Source organism: Poeciliopsis prolifica, unplaced genomic scaffold, assembly GCF_027474105.1.
Source record: "Poeciliopsis prolifica strain line A6 unplaced genomic scaffold, Auburn_PproV2 SCAFFOLD036, whole genome shotgun sequence".
NCBI classification, from domain to species: Eukaryota; Metazoa; Chordata; class Actinopteri; order Cyprinodontiformes; family Poeciliidae; genus Poeciliopsis; species Poeciliopsis prolifica.
Window position 1 is genome coordinate 702,501 of NW_026562411.1, and position 12,500 is coordinate 715,000.

A 12,500-nucleotide genomic window follows, 5' to 3' on the forward strand; every position below is an offset into this window, starting at 1 on the left:
CGACTTTAGATGTTTGGCTGAATTATTGCTGCTAGTTGTTAACTGCAACTTTATTTATTTAACTGAATTTTCCCTTCATTTCAAGCAGCTCATGTTGGGACAGTTTGGGTTTCATTCTCCTCCAGTTCCGTGTTTCTAGAACCCGGATGTAGACTCTGGTTTTCGTTGTAGACCTGCGCTCCACCGGCTTGAAGAAAGGCATGTTTTTCAATCCGGACCCGTATCTGAAGATGTCCATCCATCCTGGGAAGAGAAACATCTTCCCGGTCTTCAGCCACCACGGACAGGAACGCCGGTCGGCCATTATCGCCAACACCACCAACCCCGTCTGGCACGGCGAGGTGAGTCTCCTCCTCCCCCTGGCGCCTCCCCCTGGCGCCTCCTCTCATCTCTTTGTTCCTCACAGAAATACACGTTTGTGGCGCTGATGACGGACATCCTGTACATCGAGGTCAAGGACAAGTTTGCTAAAAGTCGTCCAATCATCAAGCGTTTCCTGGGTCAGCTGGCGATTCCTGTGCAGCGGCTCATCGAGAAGATTCCAGGGTAGGACACGCAAACATGGCAGCTCCTTCAAACCCGATCTCTGAACACCACATACCTCAAATACATACGGCTCAATGTTTGAACAAGTGGAGCTGAAGGCCATAGAGTTTAAACTGATTAAACTGGTTCCAGTTTGAACCATCACACTCATTGATTAGTCCAGTGGAAGTCACCGAGAGCCTGAACATCTCCAGACCCCAGTGTCATCGGTTCAAATCCGGCTAAAGGTCAGGAGAATGTTGACCTGAACCCTGGCGGCCGCCCAGTGAAGCTCTTCTCATTCAGGCCATTTTTCCATTTTGGTCTCTGCTGCTTGAAAAAACATCCAAACGTTTTCTGGAAATAAATTTATGGTTTTGGTGTCTGGAAAACGGGCTGCTTCAAAAACTTCGGTTGTGACGTCAGCATCAGGTGGCGCTGCACCGTTGCCTAGCAACCCCCGCCCAGCCCGTTGCCTAGCGACCCTGGCAGAGCAGGTTTTAACTGTTTAAACTTCTGCTTCTGGGTTGCAGACGGACGGTTGTACAGTTAACATGGAGATGAGGGGCGGAGCCAGCAGCAGCTTATTTGCATTAAAGGGACAGAGACCAAAACAAATCATTCTGAAAACAGGCGAAACTGAGGAGGAGAAATCTGATGAAGGAGTGGGGAGTATGTATATATCTGAGCCTATGTGGATCGTGATACCTACTTCCTGTTTCCTACTTCCTGCTTCTTGTTTTCTACTTCCTACTTCCTGTTTCCTACTTTCTCTTTCTTGTTTTCTACTTCCCATTTCCTGCGCAGGGTCCAGCCGGTCAGCTTCCCGTTGTGCCGCCGCCTGCCCACCGAACACGTCAGCGGCCAGCTGCAGTTCCGGGTGGAGCTGACGTCCACGGGGCCCGATGGTGAGCCAGGCTCCACCCTCGTGACCCTTTGACTCCACCCACCTGTCTCTGTCCTCACCAGCCTCTGTCCCACTGCAGGCGCCTCGCCAGACTCCATCATCGGCCTGTCACCGCTGAACGGCGCCCCGGGGACGCCGTCAGACGACGAGGACCTTCCCCACACGTTGCCAGGCGTACTGTCCGCCGGCCTCTCCCCCCCGGCCCTCAGGGGCCCCACGGCCTGTGGGAAGGCGGGGCCGCCGCTCTGCCGGAGAAAGAGCTGCCCGCCGTGCGTCCGGCGCGCTTCGTGGAGGTGGCGGCGGTTTGTGAGCGCTCCATCTTCCAGCGGTCGCTGAGCGAGGGTCTGGACGCCATCGAGGCCCCGAAGGGCCCCGGTGAGAGGCCCCTGGGCGCCGCCTCACCCAGGCTGTGCTCCAGCTTCCCCACGCACACCCGGCTCAGCGACATCCTGCACATCGACTCCGACGAGGACGAGGAGCGCTCTGCCGTCAACGAGCTGCCGCCCCTTCCGCTGTCGCCGCTGCTGCTGAACGGAGAGCCTCCTGATGGCGGCGGCGGCCCCGACGATGACGACCTGTTCCTGGTGGAACCGGAGCTCTCGCTGCAGGGGGCGGAGGGGGGGCCTGGGGACGCCCTGGGCGCAGAGCCGGATCTGGAGCCGGACGACGGTTTGGAGCCGGAGGTTTTCCTGGAGGTGGAGGAGGAGCACATTGTTACCCATGATGCTTTGCCAGAGGCTGTGGAGGCTCTGGAACTGGAGGGGGCGCCGGGCGAAGACCCTACGTCAGAGATGGATTCCTTCTCCATGGCAACAGCACCTCAGACCGCCGGCTCCTCCTCCGACAGTGGAGCGGTTACCATGGCAACCGCTGTGGTGAGTTTGGTCCTCCAACAGGAACCGGGTCTGATGAATCAGTTCCTCTCAAAGAATCGTTCAAATGTTGTAGCGACAAGCTACTGATGACACCAAAGGTGTCGTCCAATCAGGAGCCAGCATTATTCTTAAGGTCCCAACTGGTCCAGCTGGTCCAACTGGTTCTGATCCAGGTGGTTCTGTGTGCAGGAAGCTGATGAAGGAGCGGCGACGACCATCGACCCGGGAGGAGACGGGGAGCCCGGCCCGCCGCCGACCTCCCCACCGAGGGATGATGATGAGGATGAGGATGAGGAGGCAGGAGGAAGACCGGCGGCCTCCGAGGCCGAAGCTGATCCTCCGGCCGCCAGCGAGCCGCCGCAGGAGGAGGAGGGCGTCGCCGTGAGGAGGCGGAGCCTGCAGGCTGTGGGCGGCGGTGATGACGGACAGGAAGTGGCGGAGACCAAGACTCGGGAGGAGGGGGGGTCTGCGGATACCACGGAAACAGACAGGGAGGAAGGTACGGCGCCTCCTGCTGGTCTCAGACGGTGAAAATCTCCCAGAAATAATCCAGTCAACCTGTTTTCCTCCAGACACTCCGGTTAACGGCCATCCGGTCCGATCGCTGCCCTCGGTGCGCCACGACATCCACCGATACCAGAGGGTGGACGAGCCGCTGCCCCCAGTGAGTGTGTGTGTCTGCATGCCGAGCCGCGCAGCGTCACACAGCATCTCGTCCTATCATGTTGCATCCTGCTGCATCACACCAAATCATTTCGCATTGCACTGCGTCTCTGCGTCTCGATGCGTAGCGCTGCGTCTCGATGCGTAGCGCTGCGTCTCGATGCGTCTCGATGCATCTCGATGCGTAGCGCTGCGTCTCGATGCATCTCGATGCGTAGCGCTGCGTCTCGATGCGTAGCGCTGCGTCTCGATGCGTCTCTGCGTCTCGATGCGTAGCATTACCTGCTGACTGTTTTTTTACTTTTCTTCATAAACAAACTAAACTTTGCTGGTACTTTAACTGGACCACTGAGTTCTGTTCCAACTGCTGTCAGTTTCAAGTTGTCAGGTTCTGGTGGGTTCTGCATATCAATCAATCAATCAATCAGCTGTAATTGATTTGGTAAGCCACCATGTTGCTGCTGGATCTGTTAACCGTTTCCTTCTCTCTCCTCTGCGCAGACTGGGAGGCTCGGATCGACAGCCACGGCCGGATCTTCTTCGTGGATCATGTGAACAGGACGACCACGTGGCAGCGGCCCACCGGACCGCCCGCCCCGCAGGGCATGACCCGCTCCAACTCCATCCAGCAGATGGAGCAGCTCAACCGCAGGTAACCATGGCAACGCAAACCGTCATCCAGGTCAAGTTCACGACTGACGACCAGATCAAACTGGAGTCTGGAGAGAAATGTCTTTCTTTCGATGAATATTTGAAAGAGCCTGCAGGATTCATTGTTTCCCAGCCACACGGAAACAGATTAAAAAGTTCATAATCCTAACCCTTTACAATCTGACCCTCTTCATGTTTTTAATTTCACCGCGGTTTGTTTCTGACAGATACCAGAGCATCAGGAGGACCATAACCAGCAACGAGCGTCCAGAGGAATCCTCCGCTGAGCTGCCGGAGCCGGAGGGCGAGCTGATGCCTCACTCCATCTCCGGTCCGTTTCCGCTGACGCAGCAGCTGGGGGCCTCCCACTGGGGGCCTCCCACTGAGTGCCTCCCACTGGGGGCCTCCCACTGGGGGCCTCCCACTGGGGGCCTCCCACTGGGGGCCTCCCACTGGTCCAGATGTTTCTCTGACCATTCCCTGAATCTGTTGCAGAATATCGCAGAGAAAGCGCGGTGGCTCACTCCAGCAGCCGTTCACGCCTCTCCCTCCTGCTGCAGTCGCCCAGCGCCAAGTTCCTGTGCAGCCCAGATTTCTTCACCGTGCTGCATTCAAACCCTGTAAGCTCTGAGCTGCTCCCCCCAGTTCAACCAGTCCATCCAGTTTAACCAGTCCATCCAGTTTAACCAGTCCATCCGGTTCAACCTGTCCATCCAGTCCATCCAGTTTAACCAGTCCATCCAGTCCATCCAGTTTAACCAGTCCATCCAGTTCAACCAGTCCATCCAGTTCAACCGGTCCATCCAGTCCATCCAGTTTAACCAGTCCATCCAGTTCAACCGGTCCATCCAGTCCATCCAGTTTAACCAGTCCATCCAGTTTAACCAGTCCATCCAGTTAAGTGCCTGTGGGAATAATAGCTCCATGATGTAAAGTCTGATCTGCTGGTTTTCAGTGTTAGTGGCTCCGTTCTGAGTCTCTGCCTCTGATTGGTTGTTTCTGAACCTGTTCTCTGTTGATCACCACCCTGATGTGGGCCGCCTGAGGTTATTCGAGGTTATCTCAGGTTGCTGCTGTTGCGTTTCGTGCAGAGTGCCTACCGCATGTTTACGAGCAACACTTGTCTGAAGCACATGATCAGCAAGGTGCGGCGGGACGCTCACTACTTTGAGCGCTACCAACACAACCGCGACCTCGTGACCTTCCTCAATATGTTCGCCAACAAGCAGCTGGAGCTCCCCCGCGGCTGGGAGATGAAGCACGACCACACTGGGAAGGTATGCCAGCTTGCTGACTTTGACTAGGACGTCGGGAGCTCAGCCTCTCAGGGTTTGTTTGTTTGACCCGCAGCCTTTCTTTGTGGATCACAACTGTCGGTCGACGACCTTCATCGACCCCCGGCTGCCGCTGCAGAGCTCGCGCTCCACCGGGTTGCTGGCCCACCGCCAGCACCTGAGCCGCCAACGGAGCCACAGCGCCGGGGAGGTAAGAGGCCGGCGCAGAGGTCACGTAGAGGTCAGATCAGTCCTGGAGAGGCTGTAAGGTTAAAGGTCAAACCTTTGTCCAGTGTGTTTTCCTGGAGGTTAGTCAACAAGCTAAACGGTCCTGCAGTCTTTGATCAAACCTTCTGAAGGACGTTTTGTTTTCATTTAGACTCCGGCTGAGATTTTACTGAACGTTTTCAGGGGAAATTAATTTCATATCAGTTTATGAACAACGAGGTCAATTTATGCCTGGTTCACACAGCCGGAGTTTAACCAGTTTTGCGGCGGAACAAACCTCACTCTCCAACATTCAGACAGGAAATATCACAAAACATGGCCGACGATGAAGAAGCGCCGACGGTAGTTAATGGACGACGTTTAACAGAAATAAACCAGACGATCATCGTTTTGTTTTCAGTGTTTAGGATTTCCCTCCATGTTTCCGTCAGCGCGCTTTCTGATTGGCTGACATCACATTTAACATCCAACATCGTGACATCGGACCGAGACGATCCAACATGTGGAATGTTTAGATCGGAGCGGACCAGATCCGCTACGATCACCTTGAGATGCAGTTTGGTAATCAGAAAGAATAACAGAATAATAATCTAGTCGTCTGAGCTTTTCAGCAAACTGCCGATCCGATCCGATCCAAACCTGATGGAAGAATCTGAGCAGCTCGTTAGATGCTGGTAACCAGAACCAAGCAGGTGGACCTTGGTGGTTGGGTCGGGTCCTGAACCGCCGCTCTCTCTCAGGTGGTGGATGACTCACGGCAGAGCGGCCTGCCCGCCATGCCCCGGCCCTCCAGCACCTTCAGCGGGTCCAGCCGCAGCCCGTATCACGACGTGGTTCCTGTGGGTGAGTCCGCCGGGCCGGGTCCAGTTCTGGACAGAACACACACCTGGTCACGCACCTGGACTCTTTCTCTGCTTTACATCCAGCTTACAACGACAAGATAGTGGCTTTTCTACGCCAACCCAACATCTTTGAGGTCCTGCAGGAGCGGCAGCCCGAGTTAGCCAGGAACCACTCCCTAAAGTAACCGGAGCACAACCTTTGACCTTTGACCCTGCCGGATCCCTGCCTGTTTAACCCCATGTGTGTCTGCAGGGAGAAGGTTCAGTTCATCCGCAGCGAGGGCGTCAACGGACTCGCCCGTCTGTCCAGCGACGCCGACCTCGTCATGCTGCTCAGGTGAGGTCCGATCTGTGATCCAGTCTGGTTCTGGAACCATTTACCGGGTTCACGCATCGTTAGAAAGACTTTAGCTCATGGATCTAAAACTGAGACCAACTGCTCATTGTCATGACAGAACAATTTGATCTCATTTGTCGTTTATTTCTCATGAGACAATCAAAAGTTTGGCTTTTTCACCGACATCTTCATTGAGGTCATTGAAGCTACCGCTAATAGCTGCTAACATAGCCTTGCTAGCTAGCTAGCTAATGTTTTGTGTCTAATGGGCGATGGAGTCAACGGAAGGGGAACGATGATCAGCAGCGAGTCGTCTCTCCTCAGGGTGAAACCCAACACACGGGACGCCACTGAGACAAGAGTTAACTTTTCTCAATTTCTGTCAAGGTTGCATGAAAAAGTCCTGAATTTGATGTGATTTAGGTGTGACAGCTGGCATGATGTTTCTGTTATTAACAGCTGGCATGATGTTTCTGTTATTAACAGCTGGCATGATGTTTCTGTTATTAACAGCTGGCATGATGTTTCTGTTATTAACAGCTGGCATGATGTTTCTGTTATTAACAGCTGGCATGATGTTTCTGTTATTAACAGCTGGCATGATGTTTCTGTTATTAACAGCTGGCATGATGTTTCTGTTATTAACAGCTGGCATGATGTTTCTGTTATTAACAGCTGGCATGATGTTTCTGTTATTAACAGCTGGCATGATGTTTTTGTTATTAACAGATGGCATGATGTTTCTGTTATTAACAGCTGGCATGATGTTTCTGTTATTAACAGCTGGCATGATGTTTTTGTTATTAACAGATGGCATGATGTTTCTGTTATTAACAGCTGGCATGATGTTTCTGTTATTAACAGCTGGCGTGATGTTTCTGTTATTAACAGCTGGCATGATGTTTCTGTTATTAACAGCTGGCATGATGTTTCTGTTATTAACAGCTGGCATGATGTTTTTGTTATTAACAGCTGGCATGATGTTTCTGTTATTAACAGCTGGCATGATGTTTTTGTTATTAACAGATGGCATGATGTTTCTGTTATTAACAGCTGGCATGATGTTTCTGTTATTAACAGCTGGCATGATGTTTCTGTTATTAACAGCTGGCATGATGTTTTTGTTATTAACAGCTGGCATGATGTTTCTGTTATTAACAGCTGGCATGATGTTTCTGTTATTAACAGATGGCATGATGTTTCTGTTATTAACAGCTGGCATGATGTTTCTGTTATTAACAGCTGGCATGATGTTTCTGTTATTAACAGCTGACATGATGTTTCTGTTATTAACAGCTGGCATGATGTTTCTGTTATTAACAGCTGACATGATGTTTCTGTTATTAACAGCTGGCATGATGTTTCTGTTATTAACAGCTGGCATGATGTTTCTGTTATTAACAGCTGACATGATGTTTCTGTTATTAACAGCTGGCATGATGTTTCTGTTATTAACAGCTGGCATGATGTTTCTGTTATTAACAGCTGGCATGATGTTTCTGTTATTAACAGCTGGCATGATGTTTCTGTTATTAACAGCTGGCATGATGTTTCTGTTATTAACAGCTGGCATGATGTTTCTGTTATTAACAGCTGGCATGATGTTTCTGTTATTAACAGCTGGCATGATGTTTCTGTTATTAACAGCTGGCATGATGTTTCTGTTATTAACAGCTGGCATGATGTTTCTGTTATTAACAGCTGGCATGATGTTTCTGTTATTAACAGCTGGCATGATGTTTTTGTTATTAACAGCTGGCATGATGTTTCTGTTATTAACAGCTGGCATGATGTTTTTGTTATTAACAGCTGGCATGATGTTTCTGTTATTAACAGCTGGCATGATGTTTTTGTTATTAACAGCTGGCATGATGTTTTTGTTATTAACAGCTGGCATGATGTTTTTGTTATTAACAGCTGGCATGATGTTTTTGTTATTAACAGCTGGCATGATGTTTTTGTTATTAACAGCTGGCATGATGTTTCTGTTATTAACAGCTGGCATGATGTTTCTGTTATTAACAGCTGGCATGATGTTTTTGTTATTAACAGATGGCATGATGTTTCTGTTATTAACAGCTGGCATGATGTTTCTGTTATTAACAGCTGGCATGATGTTTTTGTTATTAACAGCTGGCATGATGTTCTGTTATTAACAGCTGGCATGATGTTTCTGTTTATTAACAGCTGGCATGATGTTTCTGTTATTAACAGCTGGCATGATGTTTCTGTTATTAACAGCTGGCATGATGTTTTTGTTATTAACAGCTGGCATGATGTTTTGTTATTAACAGCTGGCATGATGTTTCTGTTATTAACAGCTGGCATGATGTTTTTGTTATTAACAGATGGCATGATGTTTCTGTTATTAACAGCTGGCATGATGTTTTTGTTATTAACAGATGGCATGATGTTTCTGTTATTAACAGCTGGCATGATGTTTTTGTTATTAACAGCTGGCATGATGTTTCTGTTATTAACAGCTGGCATGATGTTTCTGTTATTAACAGCTGGCATGATGTTTTTGTTATTAACAGCTGGCATGATGTTTCTGTTATTAACAGCTGGCATGATGTTTCTGTTATTAACAGCTGGCATGATGTTTCTGTTATTAACAGCTGGCATGATGTTTTTGTTATTAACAGCTGGCATGATGTTTCTGTTATTAACAGCTGGCATGATGTTTCTGTTATTAACAGCTGGCATGATGTTTCTGTTATTAACAGCTGGCATGATGTTTTTGTTATTAACAGCTGGCATGATGTTTCTGTTATTAACAGCTGGCATGATGTTTCTGTTATTAACAGCTGGCATGATGTTTTTGTTATTAACAGATGGCATGATGTTTCTGTTATTAACAGCTGGCATGATGTTTCTGTTATTAACAGCTGGCGTGATGTTTCTGTTATTAACAGCTGGCATGATGTTTCTGTTATTAACAGCTGGCATGATGTTTTTGTTATTAACAGCTGGCATGATGTTTTCTGTTATTAACAGCTGGCATGATGTTTCTGTTATTAACAGCTGGCATGATGTTTCTGTTATTAACAGCTGGCATGATGTTTCTGTTATTAACAGATGGCATGATGTTTTTGTTATTAACAGCTGGCATGATGTTTCTGTTATTAACAGCTGGCATGATGTTTCTGTTATTAACAGCTGACATGATGTTTCTGTTATTAACAGCTGGCATGATGTTTCTGTTATTAACAGCTGACATGATGTTTCTGTTATTAACAGCTGGCATGATGTTTCTGTTATTAACAGCTGGCATGATGTTTCTGTTATTAACAGCTGACATGATGTTTCTGTTATTAACAGCTGGCATGATGTTTCTGTTATTAACAGCTGACATGATGTTTCTGTTATTAACAGCTGGCATGATGTTTCTGTTATTAACAGCTGGCATGATGTTTCTGTTATTAACAGCTGGCATGATGTTTCTGTTATTAACAGCTGAGCGTCTCGTCCTGCGTAGCAACTTAAGCTTCCTGATTGACTCGTTCATCACCATCTTTCTGCAGTTTCGTTCAGATTTAAGCTCATCAGTCCGCCATGTTTGGATTCGATCCGCCGTCAGTCCGCTCCGTTCTGCTGAGCGGCTGAATTTAGGCTGCCTCATTTCTGACCTTTGACCTCTCATGCTTTGCCTCTAGCCTGTTTGAGGAGGAAGTGATGTCATACGTGCCGCCGTTGCTCCACCCAGGTTACAGCCTGTCTTCTCCTCAGAGCTCTCCAGGTGAATCTGTCTGTTTGCTCACACTTTATTGCATTCACAGGTTTATTAAACAACAGCAATAAAAAGTTTTGATTATTTCGATATGAATTGTTTTGTTTGTTCAGAAAGTAATATAAAGCCAGACGTTCTGTAAATACGTTAAAACGTCCCGATCAAACCTCCAGACTGAAAACTGTGTGAAAGCAAAGCCCCGCCCCCAGAATGGTGCAGCCAAGTGGGCGGAGCCAACAGGTGCTGAGGGGCGGAGCCAACAAGTGCTGAGGCTGTACGCTGCTACATTTAGCAACTTTTCAGTAAATATTTACTTAGAGAGCTGAACAAAATATTTAGCTTACTTACTAAATATGGAGTTTGAAACTGTGTTATCTAAAATGAACTGTTGTTGTTCATTCATCTATGGAAAATGAACCATCATTTTTTCTCTTGTCTAAACTCAAAGTATTTACAAGCAGGACCTTGTAGGAGCTGCTGATTATATATTTACGTTTTATAACCTTATTATGCGTTTAGTTTTAGTCAAACTGAGCAGAAATACAGAGTTAACAGAAAATGCTTGAATTTTCCCAGGATTATCTTGTGAAGAAAAATCAAACACCTTCCAGGCAGATTCATTCATCCTCAGATTAAATTATGTGAAACAATCAAACTTATTTGGTTTGTTGGATGTTTGCTGCTGTTGAACTGAAGAGCTGATGAGTCTGAAGCTCATCCAGGATTAACCTGCATTCAGGGTTTTTATTGCACTGCGGTGATTCGGTTGGAATCTGCTAACGCTCTCCTGTCTCTGCCCTCCTGGACTTTCGTCCCGTTCGTTGCAGGAACGCCGCGCGCCAACGCGCGAGCGCCCGCTCCGTACAAGAGAGACTTTGAGGCGAAACTGAGGAACTTCTACCGGAAGCTGGAGACGAAGGGCTACGGCCAGGGACCGGGGAAAGTCAAGTACGTCATAAAAATACACAGCTAGTGCCTGATTCATCATTTAATATGATTATTCATGTTTTTACACGAGCTGGGAAAGTAACCAGATGGTCTCAAATAAAATACCAACCAAAGACATAAAGAATGAGCATATTTACAGGTCACTGATTGCAATTTAAGACCTATGATAAAATGTGATTCCGGACAGATTCACAGTTTTAGACCCACTTATTGCTGAATCTTTCACAACATTTGATCAATAAAGCATCTGAACTGGATATTGAACATCTAGATGCTCAGGCAGGAATTATAACAGGTTTTTTCTCATTGACATGAACTTTAACTAGACCACGGTGGTCATTTTAAAAATATGATCAACTGATTCTGGTGAACTTACAAACTTTATCTCGGCTCTTTTCATATTGAAGGAACTCTGCCTCTTAGATTCTTGTTTTGTGTTTGAAAAGTCCAAACAGAATGTATTTTTGGTATAAATGACAGTATTAGAAGGACAGTAAGTATTAGAATACTAATACTTATGTTTAGTATTCTGTCTTATTTTTCTGTATTTCATTTTACCGATGTTTTATTCTTCCTGTTTGTCTCCAGGCTCATCATCCGCAGAGATCACCTGCTGGAAGACGCCTTCAACCAGATCATGTGTTATTCCCGTAAAGACCTGCAGAGGAGTAAACTCTACGTCAGCTTCGTCGGCGAGGACGGGTGAGGAAGCCGATGCCTGATGGTGGGAGGTTTGGTTCTGCTGAATGAGAGTGGGCCGAGCAGCGCGCCCTGAGAAACTCCGGGTGTGTTTCAGGCTGGACTACAGCGGGCCGTCCAGAGAGTTCTTCTTCCTGGTGTCCAGAGAGCTCTTCAACCCGTACTACGGTTTATTCGAGTATTCGGCCAATGACACGTACACGGTCCAGATCAGCCCCATGTCCGCCTTCGTGGACAACCACCACGAATGGTGACTTCCTGTCAGTACTTCCTGTCTGCTGCGACCAGCAGCTTCATGTTTGTTCTGAGAATCCTGGTGTTTGTTCTGGTTCTGTCTGGGTCCAGGTTTCGGTTCAGCGGGCGGATTCTGGGTCTGGCTCTGGTTCATCAGTACCTGCTGGACGCGTTCTTCACTCGCCCGTTCTATAAAGGCCTTCTGCGCATGTGAGTGGTTCCTGCGGCGCCGTCACCGGGCCGGAAAGGTCCGATGTTTCACCAGAACCGTCCGGCTCGTAAACACGTTCAGGGAAAAATGATCAGTTCATGCACAGATTGATTCCTCTGAGGACCAAAGAAGAGGAATCCATCATCAATGGTGGCCATGCTAACTAGCTTAGCATTCATGGCAGGCTAGGCTAGCTGCAGTGTAGCAGAGAGCAGGGGAGGGACGAGAAGCACCACAAGTGATTAATTGACAGCGCTAAGACCCGCCTCCTGGCTCTGATTGGTGGTTTCTAGTTAGTGTTGGGAGAAGGAAGAGCAGATTGGTACCGCCCATTAGAGACCCGGTACCTCCCTTAAACTGGTTCTGGTTCTGGTTG

General features: G+C 48.2%; 1 protein-coding gene across 1 annotated transcript in view; it reads left to right on the top strand.

Moving 5' to 3' along the window:
- The window catches only part of hecw2a (HECT, C2 and WW domain containing E3 ubiquitin protein ligase 2a), a 32,657-nt gene that overhangs the window by 10,382 nt on the left and 9,775 nt on the right, over positions 1-12,500 (top strand). The window contains 20 exon segments of the mRNA XM_055052838.1: positions 172-341; positions 407-546; positions 1,333-1,433; positions 1,512-1,628; positions 1,631-2,307; positions 2,497-2,806; positions 2,880-2,981; positions 3,472-3,622; positions 3,849-3,952; positions 4,117-4,241; positions 4,713-4,898; positions 4,972-5,106; positions 5,864-5,966; positions 6,050-6,146; positions 6,219-6,302; positions 9,959-10,041; positions 10,860-10,980; positions 11,569-11,682; positions 11,777-11,929; positions 12,025-12,123. Coding sequence (XP_054908813.1) covers positions 172-341; positions 407-546; positions 1,333-1,433; positions 1,512-1,628; positions 1,631-2,307; positions 2,497-2,806; positions 2,880-2,981; positions 3,472-3,622; positions 3,849-3,952; positions 4,117-4,241; positions 4,713-4,898; positions 4,972-5,106; positions 5,864-5,966; positions 6,050-6,146; positions 6,219-6,302; positions 9,959-10,041; positions 10,860-10,980; positions 11,569-11,682; positions 11,777-11,929; positions 12,025-12,123 — 3,172 coding nt within the window.